This window comes from Somniosus microcephalus, unplaced genomic scaffold (assembly GCF_052327205.1).
Source record: "Somniosus microcephalus isolate GS21.2 unplaced genomic scaffold, FLI_Smic_1.0 unresolved_chr3, whole genome shotgun sequence".
In the NCBI taxonomy this organism is placed as follows: domain Eukaryota; kingdom Metazoa; phylum Chordata; class Chondrichthyes; order Squaliformes; family Somniosidae; genus Somniosus; species Somniosus microcephalus.
In genome coordinates, this window is record NW_028225181.1 from 15,672,910 (window position 1) to 15,698,449 (window position 25,540).

General features: G+C 61.0%; 1 protein-coding gene across 1 annotated transcript in view; it reads right to left on the reverse strand.

Moving 5' to 3' along the window:
- Nucleotides 1-2,794: 2,794 nt before the first annotated feature.
- The window catches only part of LOC147091222 (uncharacterized), a 28,077-nt gene continuing 5,331 nt past the window's right edge, over nt 2,795-25,540 (reverse strand). The window contains exons 2-4 of the mRNA XM_085976485.1: nt 22,090-22,239; nt 7,321-7,422; nt 2,795-2,990 (exon numbers count right to left, since the gene is read on the reverse strand). Coding sequence (XP_085832611.1) covers nt 2,937-2,990; nt 7,321-7,422; nt 22,090-22,239 — 306 coding nt within the window. The 3' untranslated portion in view covers nt 2,795-2,936. The remainder of the gene's footprint in view (nt 2,991-7,320; nt 7,423-22,089; nt 22,240-25,540) is intronic.

Consider the following 25,540-nt stretch of genomic DNA (forward strand, 5'->3'; position numbering starts at 1 on the left):
CCCCTCCGACAGTGCAGCTCTCCCTCAGTACTGCCCCTCCGACAGTGCAGCGCTCCCTCAGTACTGCCCCTCCGACAGTGCAGCACTCCCTCAGTACTGCCCCTCTGACAGTGCAGCGCTCCCTCAGTACTGCCCCTCCGACAGTGCAGGGCTCCCTCAGTACTGCCCCTCCGACAGTGCAGTGCTCCCTCAGTACTGCCCCTCCGACAGTGCAGCACTCCCTCAGTACTGCCCCTCCGACAGTGCGGCGCTCCCTCAGTACTGCCCCTCCGACAGTGCAGCACTCCCTCAGTACTGCCCCTCCGACAGTGCAGCTCTCCCTCAGTACTGCCCCTCCGACAGTGCAGCACTCCCTCAGTACTGCCGCTCTGACAGTGCGGCGCTCCCTCAGTACTGCCCCTCCGACAGTGCAGCGCTCCCTCAGCACTGCCCCTCCGACAGTGCAGCACTCCCTCAGTACTGCCCCTCCGACAGTGCAGCACTCCCTCAGTACTGCCCCTCCGACAGTGCAGCACTCCCTCAGTACTGCCCCTCTGACAGTGCAGCGCTCCCTCAGTACTGCCTCTCCGACAGTGCAGCGCTCCCTCAGTACTGCCCCCCGACAGTGCGGCGCTCCCTCAGTACTGCCCCTCCGACAGTGCAGCGCTCCCTCAGTACTGCCCCTCCGACAGTGCGGCGCTCCCTCAGTACTGCCCCTCCGACAGTGCAGCACTCCCTCAGTACTGCCCCTCTGACAGTGCAGCGCTCCCTCAGTACTGCCTCTCCGACAGTGCAGCGCTCCCTCAGTACTGCCCCTCCGACAGTGCGGCGCTCCCTCAGTACTGCCCCTCCGACAGTGCGGCGCTCCCTCAGTACTGCCCCTCCGACAGTGCGGCGCTCCCTCAGTACTGCCCCTCCGACAGTGCAGCGCTCCCTCAGTACTGCCCCTCCGACAGTGCGGCGCTCCCTCAGTACTGCCCCTCCGACAGTGCAGCGCTCCCTCAGTACTGCCCCTCCGACAGTGCGGCGCTCCCTCAGTACTGCCCCTCCGACAGTGCGGCGCTCCCTCAGTACTGCCCCTCCGACAGTGCGGCGCTCCCTCAGTACTGCCCCTCCGACAGTGCAGCGCTCCCTCAGTACTGCCCCTCCGACAGTGCGGCGCTCCCTCAGTACTGCCCCTCCGACAGTGCGGCGCTCCCTCAGTACTGCCCCTCCGACAGTGCGGTGCTCCCTCAGTACTGCCCCTCCGACAGTGCAGCGCTCCCTCAGTACTGCCCCTCTGACAGTGCAATGCTCCCTCAGTACTGCCCCTCCGACAGTGCAGCGCTCCCTCAGTACTGCCCCTCCGACAGTGCGGCGCTCCCTCAGTACTGCCCCTCCGACAGTGCAGCGCTCCCTCAGTACTGCCCCTCCGACAGTGCGGCGCTCCCTCAGTACTGCCCCTCCGACAGTGCGGCGCTCCCTCGGTACTGCCCCTCCGACAGTGCGGCGCTCCCTCAGTACTGCCCCTCCGACAGTGCGGCGCTCCCTCAGTACTGCCCCTCTGACAGTGCGGCGCTCCCTCAGTACTGCCCCTCCGACAGTGCAGCACTCCCTCAGTACTGCCCCTCTGACAGTGCGGCGCTCCCTCAGTACTGCCCCTCTGACAGTGCGGCGCTCCCTCAGTACTGCCCCTCTGACAGTGCAGCGCTCCCTCAGTACTGCCCCTCCGACAGTGCAGCGCTCCCTCAGTACTGCCCCTCTGACAGTGCGGCGCTCCCTCAGTACTGCCCCTCTGACAGTGCGGCGCTCCCTCAGTACTGCCCCTCTGACAGTGCGGCGCTCCCTCAGTACTGCCCCTCCGACAGTGCAGCACTCCCTCAGTACTGCCCCTCCGACAGTGCAGCGCTCCCTCAGTACTGCCCCTCCGACAGTGCAGCGCTCCCTCAGTACTGCCCCTCCGACAGTGCGGCGCTCCCTCAGTACTGCCCCTCTGACAGTGCGGCGCTCCCTCAGTACTGCCCCTCCGACGGTGCAGCGCTCCCTCAGTACTGCCCCTCTGACAGTGCAGCACTCCCTCAGTACTGCCCCTCCGACAGTGCGGCGCTCCCTCAGTACTGCCCCTCTGACAGTGCAGTGCTCCCTCAGTACTGACCCTCCGACAGTGCGGCGCTCCCTCAGTACTGCCCCTCCGACAGTGCAGCGCTCCCTCAGTACTGCCCCTCCGACAGTGCGGCGCTCCCTCAGTACTGCCCCTCCGACAGTGCGGCGCTCCCTCAGTACTGCCCCTCCGACAGTGCGGCGCTCCCTCAGTACTGCCCCTCCGACAGTGCAGCACTCCCTCAGTACTGCCCCTCCGACAGTGCGGCGCTCCCTCAGTACTGCCCCTCCGACAGTGCGGCGCTCCCCCAGTACTGCCCCTCTGACAGTGCAGCACTCCCTCAGTACTGCCCCTCCGACAGTGCGGCGCTCCCTCAGTACTGCCCCTCCGACAGTGCGGCGCTCCCCCAGTACTGCCCCTCTGACAGTGCGGCGCTCCCTTGGTACTGTACTGGGAGTGTCAGCCTGGACTTTGTGTTGCAGTCCCTGGAGCGGGACTTGAACCCACAACCTTCTGACTCAGAGGCGAGTGTGCTGCCCACTGAGCCATGGCTGACACATAAGGCCGCCGATAGAGCCTGGGCCTTTCCTGCTCTGTGTGTGGGGACGCTCAGCCCAATTTACCCAACAAAAATGTTGGCAGAGGGAGAGGCCGGAATGAGATCTTGATGGACAGACAAAGAGTTGAATGGAGGAGGGTTAAAGAGAAAGAGTTTGAACCAGAATTATTTCAATGAAAAGGTACGAATCGGGAGCTTTATTAGAGTTTTATCCTGGAACGTCGTCATTCCGTCCCCACCCTGACCTGCCTTTGAGCCTCTGCGTGTTACAGAGTGAAAGGTCAAAGGTAACTGGGGTTGTCCATCTTCAGGTAGCTCTTACTTCTTCCTCTTGAAGACCTGTTTGGCGACGGCCCCCTCCGCTCTCATTTCCTGACACAAAAAAAGACGAGAACAGGTTCAGTCCCAGTCAGCTGGAAGGAAAGCCAAATCCAGGCCCAGGTCTACCTGCCAGGCCTGGAGAAATGTGTGGCCTACGGGCCAGGCCTGGAATAATGCGAGGCCTACGGTCAAGGCCTGGGCCATTGTTAGACCTACGGGCCAAGCCAGGAGTAATGCGAAGCCTATGAGCCAGGCCTGGAGTAACGTGAGGCCTAAGGGCAAGGAATGGGCCAATGTTAGACCTACAGGCAAGGCCTGGAGTAATGTGAGGCCTTGAGCAAGGCCTGGAGTAATGTGGGGCTAACAGGCAAGGCCTGAAATAATGTGAGGCCTACAGGCAAGGCCTGGAGTAATGTGAGGCCTACAGTGCCCTACAAACCAGGCCTGGAATAATGTGTGGCCTACAGGTGAGGCTTGGAGTAAAATGGGGCCTGTGAATTAGGCCTGGTGTAAGGTGAGGCCCGGATCAATTTGAGACATGCTTTGGCCCGCGAACAAGGCTTCAAGTAATGTGAGGCCTACAGGTGAGGCCTGGAGTAAAGTGAGGCATGCATGGGACCAATTACCAATTAATGTGTGGCCTACGGACGAAGCCTGGACTAATGAGAGACCTATGGATGAGGCCCGGAGTAATATTTGGGCTACAGTCCAGGTCTGGAGTGACATGAGGCCTACAGTGAGCTCTGAGCCAGTCCTGGATTATTGTGAGGTGTACAGTGTGCCCCAACCCAGGCCTGGAGTAACATGAGGCCTAGAGTGAGCCTCGGAGGTGGCCTGAAGTAACGTGAGGCTTAGAGTGGGCCTCGGGCGAGGCCTGGAGTAACGTGAGGCTTAGAGTGGGCCTCGGGTGAGGCCTGGAGTAACGTGAGGCTTAGAGTGGGCCTCGGGCGAGGCCTGGAGTAACGTGAGGCTTAGAGTGGGCCTCGGGTGAGGCCTGGAGTAACGTGAGGCTTAGAGTGGGCCTCGGGCGAGGCCTGGAGTAACGTGAGGCCTGGAGTGGGCCTCGGGCGAGGCCTGGAGTAACGTGAGCCCTAGAGTGGGCCTCGGGCGAGGCCTGGAGTAACGTGAGGTCTAGAGTGGGCCTCGGGCGAGGCCTGGAGTAACGTGAGGCCTGGAGTGGGCCTCGGGCGAGGCCTGGAGTAATGTGAGGTCTAGAGTGGGCCTTGGGCGAGGCCTGGAGTAACGTGAGGTCTAGAGTGGGCCTCGGGCGAGGCCTGGAGTAACGTGAGGCCTGGAGTGGGCCTCGGGCGAGGCCTGGAGTAACGTGAGGTCTAGAGTGGGCCTTGGGCGAGGCCTGGAGTAACGTGAGGTCTAGAGTGGGCCTCGGGCGAGGCCTGGAGTAATGTGAGGCTTAGAGTGGGCCTTGGGCGAGGCCTGGAGTAACGTGTGGCCTACAGTGGGCCTCGGGCGAGGCCTGGAGTAACGTGAGGTCTAGAGTGGGCCTCGGGCAAGGCCTGGAGTAACGTGAGGCTTAGAGTGGGCCTTGGGCGAGGCCTGGAGTAACGTGTGGCCTACAGTGGGCCTCGGGCGAGGCCTGGAGTAACGTGAGGTCTAGAGTGGGCCTCGGGCGAGGCCTGGAGTAACGTGAGGTCTAGAGTGGGCCTTGGGCGAGGCCTGCAGTAACGTGAGGTCTAGAGTGGGCCTCGGGCGAGGCCTGGAGTAACGTGAGGCTTAGAGTGGGCCTCGGGTGAGGCCTGGAGTAACGTGAGGTCTAGAGTGGGTCTCGGGTGAGGCCTGGAGTAACGTGAGGTCTAGAGTGGGCCTCGGGCGAGGCCTGGAGTAACGTGAGGCCGAGAGTGGGCCTCGGGTGAGGCCTGGAGTAACGTGAGGCTTAGAGTGGGCCTCGGGTGAGGCCTGGAGTAACGTGAGGTTTAGAGTGGGCCTCGGGTGAGGCCTGGAGTAACGTGAGGTCTAGAGTGGGCCTCGGGCGAGGCCTGGAGTAACGTGAGGCCTAGAGTGGGCCTCGGGTGAGGCCTGGAGTAACGTGAGGCTTAGAGTGGGCCTCGGGTGAGGCCTGGAGTAACGTGAGGTCTAGAGTGGGCCTCGGGCGAGGCCTGGAGTAACGTGAGTTCTAGAGTGGGCCTCGGAGGTGGCCTGAAGTAACGTGAGGCTTAGAGTGGGCCTCGGGTGAGGCCTGGAGTAACGTGAGGCTTAGAGTGGGCCTCGGGTGAGGCCTGGAGTAACGTGAGGCTTAGAGTGGGCCTCGGGTGAGGCCTGGAGTAACGTGAGGCTTAGAGTGGGCCTCGGGTGAGGCCTGGAGTAACGTGAGCCCTAGAGTGGGCCTCGGGCGAGGCCTGGAGCAACGTGAGGTCTAGAGTGGGCCTCGGGCGAGGCCTGGAGTAACGTGAGGTCTAGAGTGGGCCTCGGGTGAGGCCTGGAGTAACGTGAGCCCTAGAGTGGGCCTCGGGCGAGGCCTGGAGTAACGTGAGCCCTAGAGTGGGCCTCGGGCGAGGCCTGGAGTAATGTGAGGTCTAGAGTGGGCCTTGGGCGAGGCCTGGAGTAACGTGAGGCTTGGAGTGGGCCTCGGGTGAGGCCTGGAGTAACGTGAGGTCTAGAGTGGGCCTCGGGTGAGGCCTGGAGTAATGTGAGGCCTGGAGTGGGTCCCAGGCGAGGCCTGGAGTAACGTGAGGTCTAGAGTGGGCCTCGGGTGAGGCCTGGAGTAATGTGAGGCCTGGAGTGGGCCTCGGGCGAGGCCTGGAGTAACGTGAGCCCTAGAGTGGGCCTCGGGTGAGGCCTGGAGTAACGTGAGGTCTAGAGTGGGCCTCGGGTGAGGCCTGGAGTACTGTGAGGCCTGGAGTGGGCCTCGGGCGAGGCCTGGAGTAATGTGAGCCCTAGAGTGGGCCTCGGGCGAGGCCTGGAGTAATGTGAGCCCTAGAGTGGGCCTCGGGTGAGGCCTGGAGTAACGTGAGCCCTAGAGTGGGCCTCGGGTGAGGCCTGGAGTAACGTGAGGTCTACAGTGGGACTCGGGTGAGGTCTGGAGTAACGTGAGGTCTAGAGTGGGCCTCGGGTGAGGCCTGGAGTAACGTGAGGTCTACAGTGGGCCTCGGGTGAGGCCTGGAGTAATGTGAGGCCTGGAGTGGGCCTCGGGCGAGGCCTGGAGTAATGTGAGGCCTGGAGTGGGCCTCGGGTGAGGCCTGGAGTAACGTGAGCCCTAGACTGGGCCTCGGGTGAGGCCTGGAGTAACGTGAGGTCTACAGTGGGACTCGGGTGAGGCCTGGAGTAACGTGAGGTCTAGAGTGGGCCTCGGGTGAGGCCTGGAGTAACGTGAGGCCTAGAGTGGGCCTCAGGCGAGGCCTGGAGTAATGTGAGGCCTGGAGTGAGCCTCGGGCGAGGCCTGGAGTAACGTGAGCCCTAGAGTGGGCCTCGGGTGAGGCCTGGAGTAACGTGAGCCCTAGAGTGGGCCTTGGGCGAGGCCTGGAGTAATGTGAGGCCTGGAGTGGGCCTCGGGCGAGGCCTGTAGTAATGTGAGCCCTAGAGTGGGCCTCGAGTGAGGCCTGGAGTAATGTGAGGTCTACAGTGGGACTCGGGTGAGGCCTGGAGTAATGTGAGGTCCACAGTGGGACTCGGGTGAGGCCTGGAGTAACGTGAGGCTGACAGTGGGCCTCGGGTGAGGCCTGGAGTAACGTGAGCCCTAGAGTGGGCCTCGGGCGAGGCCTGGAGTAACGTGAGGTCTAGAGTGGGACTCGGGTGAGGCCTGGAGTAATGTGAGGTCTACAGTGGGACTCGGGTGAGGCCTGGAGTAACGTGAGGCTGACAGTGGGCCTCGGGTGAGGCCTGGAGTAACGTGAGGTCTAGAGTGGGCCTCGGGTGAGGCCTGGAGTAACTTGAGGTCTACAGTGGGACTCGGGTGAGGCCTGGAGTAACGTGAGGCTGACAGTGGGCCTCGGGTGAGGCCTGGAGTAACGTGAGGTCTACAGTGGGCCTCGGGTGAGGCCTGGAGTAATGTGAGGCCTACAGTGGGCCTTGGGTGAGGCCTGGAGTAACGTGAGGCTGACAGTGGGCCTCGGGTGAGGCCTGGAGTAACGTGAGGTCTAGAGTGGGCCTCGGGTGAGGCCTGGAGTAACGTGAGGTCTACAGTGGGCCTCGGGTGAGGCCTGGAGTAACGTGAGGCTGACAGTGGGCCTCGGGTGAGGCCTGGAGTAAAGTGAGGCCTACAGTGGGCCTCGGGTGAGGCCTGGAGTAACGTGAGGCTGACAGTGGGCCCTGGGCCAGGGCTGGAGTGACTGAGGCTGACAGTGGGCCCAGGGCCAGGGCTGGAGTGACGTGAGGCCGACACTGCCTCTCTCCCCCTGGGTCTGGGCCTGGTGTTGTGCGCACTCACCAGGTGAAGGTTGTCGTCCTCGAGCCATTGGGTCCATCCCCGGCCTCTCTTCTCTCCCTTCTGAGTGCAGACCAGCCGGTCACCATCCCACGAAACCGTCGTCTGCAACGAGAACGCAAATGAATATCCCAGACTGTCGGGGCTACAGAAGATGGGCGGACCTACCAGCCACTCGAGGGCTCCCTCCCAGTGACCCTGTAAAAGGCTCAAGAGATTCTGCTTAATGCCCTTCTCCTCACCTCAGTACTGCCCCTCCGACAGTGCAGCACTCCCTCAGTACTGCCCCTCCGACAGTGCAGCGCTCCCTCAGTACTGCCCCTCCGACAGTGCAGCGCTCCCTCAGTACTGCCCCCCCGACAGTGGAGCAGTCCCTCAGTACTGCCCCTCCGACAGTGCAGCGCTCCCTCAGTACTGCCCCTCCGATAGTGCAGCGCTCCCTCAGTACTGCCCCTCCGACAGTGCGGCGCTCCCTCAGTACTGCCCCTCCGATAGTGCAGCGCTCCCTCAGTACTGCCCCTCCGACAGTGCGGCGCTCCCTCAGTACTGCCCCTCCGACAGTGCGGCACTCCCTCAGTACTGCCCCTCCGATAGTGCAGCGCTCCCTCAGTACTGCCCCTCCGACAGTGCGGCGCTCCCTCAGTACTGCCCCTCCGACAGTGAAGCGCTCCCTCAGTACCCCTCCGACAGTGCAGCACTCCCTCAGTACCGCCCCTCCGACAGTGCAGCACTCACTCAGTACTGCCCCTCCGATAGTGCAGCGCTCCCTCAGTACTGCCCCTCCGATAGTGCAGCACTCCCTCAGTACTGCCCCTCCGACAGAGCAGCGCTGCCTCAGTACCGCCCCTCCGATAGTGCAGCGCTCACTCAGTACTGCCCCTCCGATAGTGCAGCGCTCCCTCAGTACTGCACCTCCGACAGTGCAGCGCTCCCTCAGTACTGCCCCCGACAGTGCAGCGCTCCCTCAGTACTGCCCCTCCGACAGTGCAGCGCTCCCTCAGCACTGCCCCTCTGATAGTGCAGCGCTCCCTCAGTACTGCACCTCCGACAGTTCAGCTCTCCCTCAGTACTGGCCCTCCCACAGTGCAGCGCTCCCTAAGCACTGCCCCTCTGACAGTGCAGCGCTCCCTCAGTACTGCCCCTCCCACAGTGCAGCGCTCCCTCAGTACTGCCCCTCCGACAGTGCAGCGCTCCCTCAGTACTGCCCCTCCGACAGTGCGGCGCTCCCTCAGTACTGTCCCTCCGACAGTGCGGCGCCCCCTCAGTACTGCCCCTCTGACAGTGCAGCACTCCCGCCACTCTGACAGTGCAGTGCTCCCTCAGTACTGCCCCTCTGACAGTGCAGCGCTCCCTCAGTACTGCCCCTCAGACAGTGCGGCGCTCCCTCAGTACAGCCCCTCCGACAGTGCAGTGCTCCTGCAGTACTGCCCCTCCGACAGTGCGGCGCTCCCTCAGTACTGCCCCTCCGACAGTGCAGCACTCCCTCAGTACTGCCCCTCCGACAGTGCAGCACTCCCTCAGTACTGCCCCTCAGACAGTGCAGCGCTCCCTCAGTACTGCCCCTCAGACAGTGCGGCGCTCCCTCAGTACTGCCCCTCCGACAGTGCAGTGCTCCTGCAGTACTGCCCCTCCGACAGTGCGGCGCTCCCTCAGTACTGCCTCTCCGACAGTGCAGCACTCCCTCAGTACTGCCCCTCCGACAGTGCAGCACTTCCTCAGTACTGCCCCTCCGACAGTGCGGCACTCCCTCAGTACTGCCACTCCAACAGTGCGGCACTCCCTCAGGACTGCCGCTTCGACAGTTGATGTGCCAAATAACTGCCTGAATCCAAGAGGTTAAAGCTTAAATCTAAAGGCTTTTATTAAGTAAGAACATGGCATCAAGTTAACACAGGGCAACCATCATTCATCACCGACCCAGCCGTTATAAGTAAGACTCACACCAATCCGGAGGATCCAGAGGGGCCGGGCTAGGGAGGAGCATTAGTGGTTACATCTGTAGAACATTTCAGATATTAACAAGTACAGCAACAACAGACAATCCAAATGCCAGAACACAGAGTTATTTCATCACAACAGTGCAGCGCTCCCTCAGTACTGCCCCTCCGACAGAGCGGCACTCCCTCTGTACTGCCTCTCTGACACTGCAGCTCTCCCTCAGTACTGCCCCTCCGACAGTGCAGTGCTCCCCCAGTACATCCCCTCCGACAGTGTAGCGCTTCCTCAGTACTGCCCCACCAACAGTGCGGCACTCACTCAGTACTACCTCTCTGACAGTGTAGCGCTCCCTCAGTACTGCCCCTCCGACAGTGCGGCGCTCCCTCAGTACCGCCCCTCCGACAGGGCGGCACTCCCTCAGTACTGCCCCTCCGACAGTGCAGCGCTCCCTCAGTACTGCCCCTCCGACAGTGGAGCACTCCCTCAGCACTGCCCCTCCGACAGTGCAGCGCTCCCTCAGTACTGCCTCTCCGATAGTGCAGCGCTCCCTCAGTACTGCCCCTCCGACAGTGCGGCGCTCCCTCAGTACTGCCCCTCCGATAGTGCAGCGCTCCCTCAGTACTGCCCCTCCGACAGTGCGGCGCTCCCTCAGTACTGCCCCTCCGACAGTGCGGCGCTCCCTCAGTACTGCCCCTCCGATAGTGCAGCGCTCCCTCAGTACTGCCCCTCCGACAGTGCGGCGCTCCCTCAGTACTGCCCCTCCGACAGTGAAGCGCTCCCTCAGTACCCCTCCGACAGTGCAGCGCTCACTCAGTACCGCCCCTCCGACAGTGCAGCACTCACTCAGTACTGCCCCTCCGATAGTGCAGCGCTCCCTCAGTACTGCCCCTCCGATAGTGCAGCGCTCCCTCAGTACTGCCCCTCCGACAGTGCAGCACTCCCTCAGTACTGCCCCTCCGACAGTGCAGCGCTCCCTCAGTACTGCCCCTCCGACAGTGCAGCGCTCCCTCAGTACTGCCCCCCCGACAGTGGAGCACTCCCTCAGTACTGCCCCTCCGACAGTGCAGCGCTCCCTCAGTACTGCCCCTCCGATAGTGCAGCGCTCCCTCAGTACTGCCCCTCCGACAGTTCGGCGCTCCCTCAGTACTGCCCCTCCGATAGTGCAGCGCTCCCTCAGTACTGCCCCTCCGACAGTGCGGCGCTCCCTCAGTACTGCCCCTCCGACAGTTCGGCACTCCCTCAGTACTGCCCCTCCGATAGTGCAGCGCTCCCTCAGTACTGCCCCTCTGACAGTGCGGCGCTCCCTCAGTACTGCCCCTCCGACAGTGAAGCGCTCCCTCAGTACCCCTCCGACAGTGCAGCACTCCCTCAGTACCGCCCCTCCGACAGTGCAGCACTCACTCAGTACTGCCCCTCCGATAGTGCAGCGCTCCCTCAGTACTGCCCCTCCGATAGTGCAGCGCTCCCTCAGTACTGCCCCTCCGACAGAGCAGCGCTGCCTCAGTACCGCCCCTCCGATAGTGCAGCGCTCACTCAGTACTGCCCCTCCGATAGTGCAGCGCTCCCTCAGTACTGCACCTCCGACTGTGCAGCGCTCCCTCAGTACTGACCCCGACAGTGCAGCGCTCCCTCAGTACTGCCCCTCCGACAGTGCAGCGCTCCCTCAGCACTGCCCCTCCGATAGTGCAGCGCTCCCTCAGTACTGCACCTCCGACAGTTCAGCTCTCCCTCAGTACTGGCCCTCCCACAGTGCAGCGCTCCCTAAGCACTGCCCCTCTGACAGTGCGGCGCTCCCTCAGTACTGCCCCTCCCAAAGTGCAGCGCTCCCTCAGTACTGCCCCTCCGACAGTGCAGCGCTCCCTCAGTACTGCCCCTCCGACAGTGCGGCGCTCCCTCAGTACTGTCCCTCCGACAGTGCGGCGCCCCCTCAGTACTGCCCCTCTGACAGTGCAGCACTCCCTCAGTACTGCCACTCCGACAGTGCAGTGCTCCCTCAGTACTGCCCCTCTGACAGTGCAGCGCTCCCTCAGTACTGCCCCTCAGACAGTGCGGCGCTCCCTCAGTACAGCCCCTCCGACAGTGCAGCACTCCCTCAGTACTGCCCCTCCGACAGTGCAGTGCTCCTGCAGTACTGCCCCTCCGACAGTGCGGCGCTCCCTCAGTACTGCCCCTCCGACAGTGCAGCACTCCCTCAGTACTGCCCCTCCGACAGTGCAGCACTTCCTCAGTACTGCCCCTCCGACAGTGCAGCACTTCCTCAGTACTGCCCCTCTGACAGTGCAGCACTCCCTCAGTACTGGCACTCCAACAGTGCGGCACTCCCTCAGGACTGCCGCTTCGACAGTTGATGTGCCAAATAACTGCCTGAATCCAAGAGGTTACAGCTTAAATCTAAAGGCTTTTATTAAGTCAGAACATGGCATCAAGTTAACACAGGGCAACCATCATTCATCACCGACCCAGCCGTTATAAGTAAGACTCACACCAATCCGGAGGATCCAGAGGGGCCGGGCTAGGGAGGAGCATTAGTGGTTACATCTGTAGAACATTTCAGACATTAACAAGTACAGCAACAACAGACAATCCAAATGCCAGAACACAGAGTTATTTCATCACAACAGTGCAGCGCTCCCTCAGTACTGCCCCTCCGACAGAGCGGCACTCCCTCTGTACTGCCTCTCTGACAGTGCAGCTCTCCCTCAGTACTGCCCCTCCGACAGTGCAGTGCTCCCCCAGTACTTCCCCTCCGACAGTGTAGCGCTTCCTCAGTACTGCCCCACCAACAGTGCGGCACTCACTCAGTACTACCTCTCTGACTGTGTAGCGCTCCCTCAGTACTGCCCCTCCGACAGTGCGGCGCTCCCTCAGTACTGCCCCTCCGACAGTGCGGCACTCCCTCAGTACTGCCCCTCCGACAGTGCAGCGCTCCCTCAGTACTGCCCCTCCGACCCTCAGTACTGCACCTCCAACAGTGCAGCGCTCCCTCAGTACTGCCCCCGACAGTGCAGCGCTCCCTCAGTACTGCCCCTCCGACAGTGCAGCGCTCCCTCAGCACTGCCCCTCCGATAGTGCAGCGCTCCCTCAGTACTGCACCTCCGACTGTTCAGCTCTCCCTCAGTACTGGCCCTCCCACAGTGCAGCGCTCCCTAAGCACTGCCCCGCTGACAGTGCGGCGGTCCCTCAGTACTGCCCCTCCCACAGTGCAGCGCTCCCTCAGTACTGCCCCTCCGACAGTGCAGCGCTCCCTCAGTACTGCCCCTCCGACAGTGCGGCGCTACCTCAGTACTGTCCCTCCGACAGTGCGGCGCCCCCTCAGTACTGCCCCTCTGACAGTGCAGCACTCCCTCAGTACTGCCACTCCGACAGTGCAGTGCTCCCTCAGTACTGCCACTCTGACAGTGCAGCGCTCCCTCAGTACTGCCCCTCAGACAGTGCGGCGCTCCCTCAGTACAGCCCCTCCGACAGTGCAGCACTCCCTCAGTACTGCCCCTCCGACAGTGCAGTGCTCCTGCAGTACTGCCCCTCCGACAGTGCGGCGCTCCCTCAGTACTGCCCCTCCGACAGTGCAGCACTCCCTCAGTACTGCCCCTCCGACAGTGCAGCACTTCCTCAGTACTGCCCCTCCGACAGTGCAGCACTCCCTCAGTACTGCCACTCCAACAGTGCGGCACTCCCTCAGGACTGCCGCTTCGACAGTTGATGTGCCAAATAACTGCCTGAATCCAAGAGGTTAAAGCTTAAATCTAAAGGCTTTTATTAAGTAAGAACATGGCATCAAGTTAACACAGGGCAACCATCATTCATCACCGACCCAGCCGTTATAAGTAAGACTCACACCAATCCGGAGGATCCAGAGGGGCCGGGCTAGGGAGGAGCATTAGTGGTTACATCTGTAGAACATTTCAGACATTAACAAGTACAGCAACAACAGACAATCCAAATGCCAGAACACAGAGTTATTTCATCACAACAGTGCAGCGCTCCCTCAGTACTGCCCTCCAACAGAGCGGCACTCCCTCTGTACTGCCTCTCTGACAGTGCAGCTCTCCCTCAGTACTGCCCCTCCGACAGTGCAGTGCTCCCCCAGTACTTCCCCTCCGACAGTGTAGCGCTTCCTCAGTACTGCACCACCAACAGTGCGGCACTCACTCAGTACTACCTCTCTGACAGTGTAGCGCTCCCTCAGTACTGCCCCTCCGACAGTGCGGCGCTCCCTCAGTACTGCCCCTCCGACAGTGCGGCACTCCCTCAGTACTGCCCCTCCGACAGTGCAGCGCTCCCTCAGTACTGCCCTCCGACAGTGGAGCACTCCCTCAGCACTGCCCCTCCGACAGTGCAGCGCTCCCTCGGTACTGCCCCTCCGATAGTGCAGCGCTCCCTCAGTACTGCCCCTCCGACAGTGCGGCGCTCCCTCAGTACTGCCCCTCCGATAGTGCAGCGCTCCCTCAGTACTGCCCCTCCGACAGTGCGGCGCTCCCTCAGTATTGCCCCTCAGACAGTGCGGCGCTCCCTCAGTACTGCCCCTCCGATAGTGCAGCGCTCCCTCAGTACTGCCCCTCCGACAGTGCGGCGCTCCCTCAGTACTGCCCCTCCGACAGTGAAGCGCTCCCTCAGTACACCTCCGACAGTGCAGCGCTCCCTCAGTACCGCCCCTCCGACAGTGCAGCACTCACTCAGTACTGCCCCTCCGATAGTGCAGCGCTCCCTCAGTACTGCCCCTCCGATATTGCAGCGCTCCCTCAGTACTGCCCCTCCGACAGAGCAGCGCTGCCTCAGTACCGCTCCTCCGATAGTGCAGCGCTCACTCAGTACTGCCCCTCCGATAGTGCAGCGCTCCCTCAGTACTGCACCTCCGACAGTGCAGCGCTCCCTCAGTACTGCCCCCGACAGTGCAGCGCTCCCTCAGTACTGCCCCTCCGACAGTGCGGCACTGCTTCAGTACTGCCCCTCCGACAGTGCAGCGCTCCCTCAGTACTGCCTCTCCGACAGAGCAGTGCTCACTCAGTACTGCCCCTCTGACAGTGCAGCGCTCCCTCAGTACTGCCTCTCCGACAGTGCAGTGCTCCCTCAGTACTGCCCCTCCGACAGTGCAGCGATCCCTCAGTACTGCCTCTCCGACAGTGCAGCGCTCCCTCGGTACCGCCCCTCTGACAGTGCGGCGCTCCCTCAGTACTGCCCCTCCGACAGTGCGGCGCTCCCTCAGTACTGTCCCTCCGACAGTGCGGCGCCCCCTCAGTACTGCCCCTCTGACAGTGCAGCACTCCCTCAGTACTGCCACTCCGACAGTGCAGTGCTCCCTCAGTACTGCCCCTCTGACAGTGCAGCGCTCCCTCGGTACCGCCCCTCTGACAGTGCGGCGCTCCCTCAGTACTGCCCCTCCGAGAGTGCGGCGCTCCCTCAGTACTGTCCCTCCGACAGTGCGGCGCCCCCTCAGTACTGCCCCTCTGACAGTGCAGCACTCCCTCAGTACTGCCACTCCGACAGTGCAGTGCTCTCTCAGTACTGCCCCTCTGACAGTGCAGCGCTCCCTCAGTACTGCCCCTCAGACAGTGCGGCGCTCCCTCAGTACAGCCCCTCCGAAAGTGCAGCACTCCCTCAGTACTGCCCCTCCGACAGTGCAGTGCTCCTGCAGTACTGCCCCACCGACAGTGCAGCGCTCCCTCAGTACTGTCCCTCCGACAGTGCAGCGCTCCCTCAGTACTGCCCCTCCGAAAGTGCGGCGCTCCCTCAGTACTGCCCCTCCGACAGTGCAGCACTCCCTCAGTACTGCCCCTCCGACAGTGCAGCACTTCCTCAGTACTGCCCCTCCGACAGTGCAGCACTCCCTCAGTACTGCCACTCCAACAGTGCGGCACTCCCTCAGGACTGCCGCTTCGACAGTTGATGTGCCAAATAACTGCCTGAATCCAAGAGGTTAAAGCTTAAATCTAAAGGCTTTTATTAAGTAAGAACATGGCATCAAGTTAACACAGGGCAACCATCATTCATCACCGACCCAGCCGTTATAAGTAAGACTCACACCAATCCGGAGGATCCAGAGGGGCCGGGCTAGGGAGGAGCATTAGTGGTTACATCTGTAGAACATTTCAGACATTAACAAGTACAGCAACAACAGACAATCCAAATGCCAGAACACAGAGTTATTTCATCACAACAGTGCAGCGCTCCCTCAGTACTGCCCCTCCGACAGAGCGGCACTCCCTCTGTACTGCCTCTCTGACAGTGCAGCTCTCCCTCAGTGCTGCCCCTCCCACAGTGCAGTGCTCCCCCAGTACTTCCCCTCCGACAGTGTAGCGCTTCCTCAGTACTGCCCCACCAACAGTGCGGCACTCACTCAGTACTACCTCTCTGACTGTGTAGCGCTCCCTCAGTACTGCCCCTCCGACAGTGCGGCGCTCCCTCAGTACAGCCCCTCCGACAGTGCGGCACTCCCTCAGTACTGCCCCTCCGACAGTGCAGCGCTCCCTCAGTACTGCCCCTCCGACAGTGGAGCACTCCCTCAGCACTGCCCCTCCGACAGTGCAGCGCTCCCTCAGTACTGCCCCTCCGATAGTGCAGCGCTCCCTCAGTACTGCCCCTCCGACAGTGCGGCGCTCCCTCAGTACTGCCCCTCCGATAGTGCAGCGCTCCCTCAGTACTGCCCCCCCGACAGTGCGGCGATCCCTCAGTACTGCCCCTCCGACAGTGCGGCGTTCCCTCAGTACTGCCCCTCCGATAGTGCAGCGCTCCCTCAGTACTGCCCCTCCGACAGTGCGGCGCTCCCTCAGTACTGCCCCTCCGACAGTGAAGCGCTCCCTCAGTACCCCTCCGACAGTGCAGCGCTCCCTCAGTACCGCCCCTCCGACAGTGCAGCACTCACTCAGTACTGCCCCTCCGATAGTGCAGCGCTCCCTCAGTACTGCCCCTCCGATAGTGCAGCGCTCCCTCAGTACTGCCCCTCCGACAGAGCAGCGCTGCCTCAGTACCGCCCCTCCGATAGTGCAGCGCTCACTCAGTACTGCCCCTCCGATAGTGCAGCGCTCCCTCAGTACTGCACCTCCGACAGTGCAGCGCTCCCTCAGTACTGCTCCCGACAGTGCAGCGCTCCCTCAGTACTGCCCCTCCGACAGTGCGGCACTGCTTCAGTACTGCCCCTCCGACAGTGCAGCGCTCCCTCAGTACTGCCTCTCCGACAGTGCAGTGCTCACTCAGTACTGCCCCTCTGACAGTGCAGCGCTCCCTCAGTACTGCCTCTCCGACAGTGCAGTGCTCCCTCAGTACTGCCCCTCCGACAGTGCAGCGCTCCCTCAGTACTGCCCCTTCGACAGTGCAGCGATCCCTCAGTACTGCCTCTCCGACAGTGCAGCGCTCCCTCGGTACCGCCCCTCTGACAGTGCAGCGCTCCCTCAGTACTGCCCCTCCGACAGTGCAGCGCTCCCTCAGTACTGCCCCTCCGACAGTGCAGCTCTCCCTCAGTACTGCCCCTCCGACAGTGCGGCGCTCCCTCAGTACCGCCCCTCCGACAGTGCAGCATTCCCTCAGTACTGCCCCTCCGACAGTGCAGCGCTCCCTCAGTACTGCCGCTCCGACAGTGCAGCGCTCCCTCAGTACTGTCCCTCCGATAGTGCAGCGCTCCCTCAGTACTGCCACTCCGACAGTGCAGCGCTCCCTCAGTACTGCGCCTCCGACAGTGCAGCGCTCCCACAGTACTGCCCCTCCGTCAGTGCAGCGCTCCCTCAGTACTGCCCCTCCGACAGTGCGGCGCTCCCTCAGTACTGCCCCTGCATCAGTGCAGCGCTCCCTCAGTACTGCCCCTCCGACAGTGCGGCGCTCCCTCAGTACTGCCCCTCCGATACTGCGGCGCTCCCTCAGTACTGCCCCTCCGACAGTGCAGCGCTCCTTCAGTACTGCCCCTCCGTTAGTGCAGCACTCCCTCAGTACTGCCCCTCCGACAGTGCAGCGCTCCCTCAGTACTGCCCCTCCGACAGTGCAGCACTCCCTCAGTACTGCCCCTCCGACAGTGCAGCACTCCCTCAGTACTGCCCCTCCGACAGTGCAGCGTTCCCTCAGTACTGCCCCTCCGACAGTGCAGTGCTCCCTCAGTACCGCCCCTCCGACAGTGCAGCGCTCCCTCAGTACTGCCCCTCCGACAGTGCAGCGCTCCCTCAGTACTGCCCCTCCGAAAGTGCAGCGCTCCCTCAGTACTGCTCTTCCGACAGTGCGGCACTCCCTCAGTACTGCCCCTCCGTCAGTGCAGCACTCCCTCAGTACTGCCCCTCCGACAGTGCAGCGTTCCCTCAGTACTGCCCCTCCGACAGTGCAGCGCTCCCTCAGTACCGCCCCTCCGACAGTGCAGTGCTCCCTCAGTACTGCCACTCCGCCAGTGCAGCGCTCCATCAGTGCTGCCCCTCCGACAGTGCAGCGCTCCCTCAGTACCGCCCCTCCGACAGTGCAGTGCTCCCTCAGTACTGCCCCTCCACCAGTGCAGCGCACCCTCAGTACTGCCCCTCCGCCAGTGCAGCGCACGCTCAGTACTGCCCCTCCGACAGTGCAGCTCACCCTCAGTACTGCCCCTCCGACAGTGCAGCACTCCCTCAGTACTGCCCCTCCAACAGTGCAGCACTCCCTCAGTACTGCCCCTCCGACAGTGCGGCGCTCCCTCAGTACTGCCGCTCCGACAGTGCAGCGCTCCCTCAGTACTGCCCCTCCGACAGAGCAGCGTTCCCTCAGTACTGCCTCTCCGACAGTGCAGCGTTACCTCAGTACTGCCCCTCCGACAGTGCAGCGCTCCCTCAATACTGCCCCTCCGACAGTGCAGCGCTCCCTCAGTACTGCCCCTCCGCCAGTGCAGCGCTCCCTCAGTACTGCCCCTCCGCCAGTGCAGCGCTCCCTCAGTACTGCACCTCCGACAGTGCACTGCTCCCTCAGTACTGCCCCTCCGACAGTGCAGCGCTCCCTCAGTACTGCCCCTCCGACAGTGCAGTGCTCCTGCAGTACTGCCCCTCCGACAGTGCGGCGCTCCCTCAGTACTGCCCCTCCGACAGTGCAGCACTCCCTCAGTACTGCCCCTCCGACAGTGCAGCACTTCCTCAGTACTGCCCCTCCGACAGTGCGGCGCTCCCTCAGTACTGCCCCTCCGACAGTGCGGCACTCCCTCAGTACTGCCCCTCCGACAGTGCAGCGCTCCCTCAGTACTGCCCCTCCGACAGTGCGGCGCTCCCTCAGTACTGCCCCTCCAACAGTGCGGCGCTCCCTCAGTACTGCCCCTCCGATAGTGCAGCGCTCCCTCAGTACTGCCCCTCCGACAGTGCGGCGCTCCCTCAGTACTGCCCCTCCGACAGTGAAGCGCTCCCTCAGTACCCCTCCGACAGTGCAGCGCTCCCTCAGTACCGCCCCTCCGACAGTGCAGCACTCACTCAGTACTGCCCCTCCGATAGTGCAGCGCTCCCTCAGTACTGCCCCTCCGATAGTGCAGCGCTCCCTCAGTACTGCCCCTCCGACAGAGCAGCGCTGCCTCAGTACCGCCCCTCCGATAGTGCAGCGCTCACTCAGTACTGCCCCTCCGACAGTGCAGCGCTCCCTCAGTACTGCCCCTCCGACAGTGCAGCGCTCCCTCAGTACTGCCTCTCCGACAGTGCAGTGCTCACTCAGTACTGCCCCACTGACAGTGCAGCGCTCCCTCAGTACTGCCTCTCCGACAGTGCAGTGCTCCCTCAGTACTGCCCCTCCGACAGTGCAGCGATCCCTCAGTACTGCCTCTCCGACAGTGCAGCGCTCCCTCGGTACCGCCCCTCTGACAGTGCAGCGCTCCCCCAGTACTGCCCCTCCGACAGTGCAGCGCTCCCTCAGTACTGCCCCTCCGACAGTGCAGCTCTCCCTCAGTACTGCCCCTCCGACAGTGCGGCGCTCCCTCAGTACCGTCCCTCCGACATTGCAGCATTCCCTCAGTACTGCCCCTCCGACAGTGCAGCGCTCCCTCAGTACTGCCGCTCCGACAGTGCAGCGCTCCCTCAGTACTGTCCCTCCGATAGTGCAGCGCTCCCTCAGTACTGCCACTCCGACAGTGCAGCGCTCCCTCAGTACTGCGCCTCCGACAGTGCAGCGCTCCCACAGTACTGCCCCTCCGTCAGTGCAGCGCTCCCTCAGTACTGCCCCTCCGACAGTGCGGCGCTCCCTCAGTACTGCCCCTGCATCAGTGCAGCGCTCCCTCAGTACTGCCCCTCCGACAGTGCGGCGCTCCCTCAGTACTGCCCCTCCGACACTGCGGCGCTCCCTCAGTACTGCCCCTCCGTTAGTGCAGCACTCCCTCAGTACTGCCCCTCCGACAGTGCAGCGCTCCCTCAGTGCTGCCTCTCCGACAGTGCAGCACTCCCTCAGTACTGCCCCTCCGACAGTGCAGCACTCCCTCAGTACTGCCCCTCCGACAGTGCAGCGTTCCCTCAGTACTGCCCCTCCGACAGTGCAGTGCTCCCTCAGTACCGCCCCTCCGACAGTGCAGCGCTCCCTCAGTACTGCCCCTCCGATAGTGCAGCGCTCCCTCAGTAGTGCCCCTCCGACAGTGCAGCGCTCCCTCAGTACTGCCCCTCCGACAGTGCAGCGCTCCCTCAGTACTGCCCTTCCGACAGTGCGGCACTCCCTCAGTACTGCCCCTCCGTCAGTGCAGCACTCCCTCAGTACTGCCCCTCCGACAGTGCAGCGCTCCCTCAGTACTGCCCCTCCGACAGTGCAGCGCTCCCTCAGTACTGCCCCCCCGACAGTGCAGAGATCCCTCAGTACTGCCCCTCCGACAGTGCGGCGCTACCTCAGCACTGCCCCTCCGACAGTGCAGCGCTCCATCAGTGCCGCCCCTCCGACATTGCAGCGCTCCCTCAGTACCGCCCCTCCGACAGTGCAGCGCTCCCTCAGTACTGCCCCTCCGCCAGTGCAGCGCACCCTCAGTACTGCCCCTCCGCCAGTGCAGCGCACCCTCAGTACTGCCCCTCCGACAGTGCAGCTCTCCCTCAGTACTGCCCCTCCGACAGTGCAACACTCCCTCAGTACTGCCCCTCCGACAGTGCAGCACTCCCTCAGTACTGCCCCTCCGACAGTGCGGCGCTCCCTCAGTACTGCCGCTCCGACAGTGCAGCGCTCCCTCAGTACTGCCCCTCCGACAGTGCAGCGTTCCCTCAGTACTGCCCCTCCGACAGTGCAGCGTTCCCTCAGTACTGCCCCTCCGACAGTGCAGCGCTCCCTCAGTACTGCCCCTCCGACAGTGCAGCGCTCCCTCAGTACTGCCCCTCCGCCAGTGCAGCGCTCCCTCAGTACTGCCCCTCCGACAGTGCACTGCTCCCTCAGTACTGCCCCTCCGACAGTGCAGCGCTCCCTCAGTACTGCCCCTCCGACAGTGCAGCGCTCCCTCAGTACTGCCCCTCCACCAGTGCAGCGCACCCTCAGTACTGCCCCTCCGACAGTGCAGCGCTCCCTCAGTACTGCCCCTCCGACAGTGCAGCGCTCCCTCAGTACTGCCCCTCCAACAGTGCAGCGCTCCCTCAGTACTGCCCCTCCGTCAGTGCAGCGCTCCCTCAGTACTGCCCCTCCGACAGTGCAGCACTCCCTCAGTACTGCCCCTCCGACAGTGCAGTGCTCCCTCAGTACTGCCCCTCCGACAGTGCAGTGCTCCCTCAGTACTGCCCCTCCGACAGTGCAGTGCTCCCTCAGTACTGCCCCTCCGACAGTGCAGTGCTCCTCAGTACTGCCCCTCCGACAGTGTAGCGCTCCCTCAGTACTGCCCCTCCGCCAGTGCAGCGCACCCTCAGTACTGCCCCTCCGACAGTGCAGCGCTCCCTCAGTACTGCCCCTCCGACAGTGCAGCGCTCCCTCAGTACTGCCCCTCCGACAGTGCAGCGCTCCCTCAGTACTGCCCCTCCGTCAGTGCAGCGCTCCCTCAGTACTGCCCCTCCGACAGTGCAGCACTCCCTCAGTACTGCCCCTCCGACAGTGCAGTGCTCCCTCAGTACTGCCCCTCCGACAGTGCAGTGCTCCTCAGTACTGCCCCTCCGACAGTGCAGCGCTCCCTCAGTACTGCCCCTCCGACAGTGCAGCGCTCCCTCAGTACTGCCCCTCCGACAGTGCAGCGCTCCCTCTGTACTGCCCCTCCGACAGTGCAGCGCTCCCTCAGTACTGCCCCTCCGACAGTGCAGCGCTCCCTCAGTACTGCCCCTCCGACAGTGCAGCGCTCCCTCAGTACTGCCCCTCCGACAGTGCAGTGCTTCTCAGTACTGCCCCTCCGACAGTGCAGTGCTCCCTCAGTACTGCCCCTCCGACAGTGCAGCGCTCCCTCAGTACTGCCCCTCCGACAGTGCAGTGCTCCTCAGTACTGCCCCTCCGACAGTGCGGCGCTCCCTCAGTACTGCCCCTCCGACAGTGCAGTGCTCCCTCAGTACTGCCCCTCCGACAGTACAGCGCTCCCTCAGTACTGCCCCTCCGACAGTGCAGCGCTCCCTCAGTACTGCCCCTCCGACAGTGCAGTGCTCCCTCAGTACTGCCCCTCCGACAGTGCAGAGCTCCCTCAGTACTGCCGCTCCGACAGTGCAGCGCGCCCTCAGTACTGCCCCTCCGACAGTGCAGCGCTCCCTCAGTACTGCCCCTCCGACAGTGCAGCGCTCCCTCAGTACTGCCCCTCCGACAGTGCAGCGCTCCCTCAGTACTGACCCTCCGATAGTGCTGCACTCCTTCAGTACTGACCCTCCGACAGTGCAGCGCTCCCTCAGTACTGCCCCTCCGACAGTGCAGCGCTCCCTCAGTACTGACCCTCCGACAGTGCTGCACTCCTTCAGTACTGCCCCTCCGACAGTGCAGCGCTCCCTCAGTACTGACCCTCCGACAGTGCTGCACTCCTTCAGTACTGACCCTCCGACAGTGCAGCGCTCCCTCCGTACTGCCCCTCCGACAGTGCAGCGCTCCCTCAGTACTGCCCCTCCGACAGTGCAGCGCTCCCTCAGTACTGCCCCTCCGACAGTGCAGCGCTCCCTCAGTACTGCCCCTCCGACAGTGCAGCGCTCCCTCAGTACTGCCCCTCCGACAGTGCAGCGCTCCCTCAGTACTGCCCCTCCGACAGTGCAGCGCTCCCTCAGTACTGCCCCTCCGACAGTGCAGTGCTCCCTCAGTACTGCCCCTCCGACAGTGCAGCGCTCCCTCAGTACTGCCCCTCCGACAGTGCAGTGCTCCCTCAGTACTGGCCCTCCGACAGTGCAGCGCTCCCTCAGTACTGCCCCTCCGACAGTGCAGTGCTAAGGTTTGATGCAGTGCTGTGTTTATGGGAAGGGATCTGAAAAATTCTCAGCACCCATTCCATGTCCTGCGGTTGGCCTCCAGTTTCCAGAACCAGCTGCTGTTTGACTTTCTCCTGCTGGTCACTGAACCGGAGGGTCAACACACGGTCACTGAATTCAAGTTGGAGATTAGCACAGCCGGGGCCTGGGGGGGAGGGGCGGGCGGAGGAGCCGGGGGAGGGCGGACGTGGAGGAGAATCAGATAGAAAGAGACAGAGACAGAGAGAGAGAGACACAGAGAGAGAGACAGAGAGAGAGAGAGACAGAGAGAGAGAGACAGAGATTGGAGACAAACGCACCGATTTCTTCACCCAGAGAAGAGGCGTCCGGCAGGGCTGCAATTTGAGCCCGACCCTGTTCAACATATACATAAATGAATTAGCAGACATGCTGGAGCAAAGCGAGTCACCCGGTCTCCGTCTCCTGGATGGAGAAGTGAAATCCCTGTTCTATGCGGATGACCTGGTTCTGCTGTCTCCCACAGAACAGGGATTACAGCAACAACTAGACCTACTCGACAAATACTGCCAAAATTGGGCTCTAACAGTAAATCTAAAGAAAACCAACATCATGATTTTTCAAAAAAGGCCCAGATGTCAGGAAAACAAATACCAGTTTACCCTCAGTGATACCACTATAGGACACACTATGAGCTACACCTACCTTGGTCTAACTATTACAGCATCAGGGAGCTTCAGCATAGCAGTGAATGCACTAAAAGAAAAAGCACGAAGAGCCCTATATGCAATAAAAAGAAAATTCTACAACATCCAAATCCCAATCAAAATCTGGCTCAAAATATTTGACAGCATAATCCTGCCCATTGCACTGTACGGTAGTGAAGTATGGGGCCCGCTAAATCACCAAAGCTACACTAAATGGGAAAAACACACAATAGAAGCCCTACATGCAGAATTCTGCCGAAGCATCCTTCGCACCCAAAGAAAAACGCCAACAAATGCATGCAGAGCCGAACTAGGCAGATACCCACTGATAATAAACATCCAAAAACGAGCACTAAACTTCCTAAATCACCTCAAATCTAGCTCCCCAGACACCCTTCATTTCAAAGCCTTTCAGACCCAAGAGCTAAACCCAGAAAAAAGTCCCCTGAGTCAGCTGCTACTGAAACTAAGTACTCAGCCGGACCCTGACCAGCCCCAGACAAACACAGCCGTCCAAACACCAATCCGAGTGAACCAAATCATTAAAAAATGCAAAGAAACCTACCTGGAACATTGGAACAAAATAACCGAAAGCCAAAGCAGATTAGAATGTTACCGGGCCCTAAAAAGAGAATATAAACTGGCAGACTACCTCACGACCATCAGAGACACAAAACAGAGACAGACCCTCACCAGGTACAGACTAAGCGACCACCAACTGGAAATTGAAAAAGGCAGATACAAGAAATCCTGGCAGCCTAGAGAGAATAGAATATGCGATCAATGTCTGGCCGGCGAGGTTGAAACAGAGATGCATTTCCTCCTAAAATGCGAAAAATTCAACACATCAAGAAACATATTATTCAACAAGCTAAGCCAAACAACCCCAGATTTCAAGGAATTGGATGACCTGTCAAAATTGAGATTAGTCCTAGGAGAAGGAGACAGACCATACCTAGGGGCCAAATATGTAACAACATGTCACAACCTGAGGACTGTTTAAAATTAAGACTGTTTAAAATTAATATTGAACGTACCAAATGAAGTACAAAGACTGTTTAAAATTAATATTGTTTAAAAGTAATATTGTATGTACCCAACAAATGTCAAATCGATTGACACCTACAGAATGTTGGAAAACTGTACCTTTTTGCTATGTAAGCTTTGGCAATATGGTTCTCTGTAAACTTTCATGCCAATAAAGCATTTTAATTGGAATTGGAATTGGAATTGGAGAGAGACAAACAGAGAGAGACAGAGAGAGAGACAGAGAGAGAGCGAGGGACAGAGAGAGAGAGACAGACAGAGAGCGATAGAGGCAGAGACAGGGAGAGAGAGACAGACAGACAGAGAGAGAGAGAGACAGACAGAGAGCGATAGAGGCAGAGACAGGGAGAGAGAGACAGACAGACAGAGAGAGAGAGAGACAGACAGAGAGCGAGAGAGACAGAGACAGGGAGAGAGAGAGTGACAGACAGACAGAGAGAAAGACAGAGAGAGACAGAGAGAGAGAGGGGCAGAGTGAGAGAGACAGAAAAAGAGAGAGACAGAGAGACAGAGACAGAGAGAGGAGACAGAGAGAGAGAGACAGAGAGAGGGATGTATTTCGTCATAGAGGTATGTACCCAACGATGTTCAACGACTGTTTAAATTAATATTGTTTCAATTAATATTGTCTGTACCCAACGAAGGTCAAAATTGTTTGACACCTACAGAATGTTGGAAAACTGTACTTTTTGTTATGTAAACTTTGGCAATATGGTTCCCTGTAAACTTTCATGCCAATAAAGCATTTGAATTGAATTGAAAGGAGGGAGAGGGAGAGAGAGAGACAGTGAGTGACAGAGAGAGAGAGAGACAGAGAGAGACACAGAGAGAGACACAGAGAGAGACAGTCAGACAGATAGAGAGAGACACAGAGTGAGAGAGAGACAGAGAGAGAGAGACATATAGAGAGGGAGAGACATAGAGAGAGAGAGAGACAGAGAGAGAGAGAGAGAGAGTGACAGACAGACAGACAGAGATTGACAGTCAGACAGAGAGAGAGGGGCAGAGAGGGAGAGGGAGAAAGAGACAGAGAGAGACAGACAGACAGAGAGCGAGAGAGACAGACAGGGAGAGAGAGAGTGACAGACAGACAGAGAGAAAGACAGAGAGAGAGACAGAGAGAGAGAAAGAGGGACAGAGAGAGAGACAGACAGAGAGACAGACAGACAGAGAGACAGAGAGAGAGAGAGAGAGAGAGAGAGAGAGAGAAAGAGATAGAGAGAGAGTGAGAGAGTGAGAGGGAGAGACAGAGAGCGAGACAGAGAGAGAGAGACAAACAGAGAG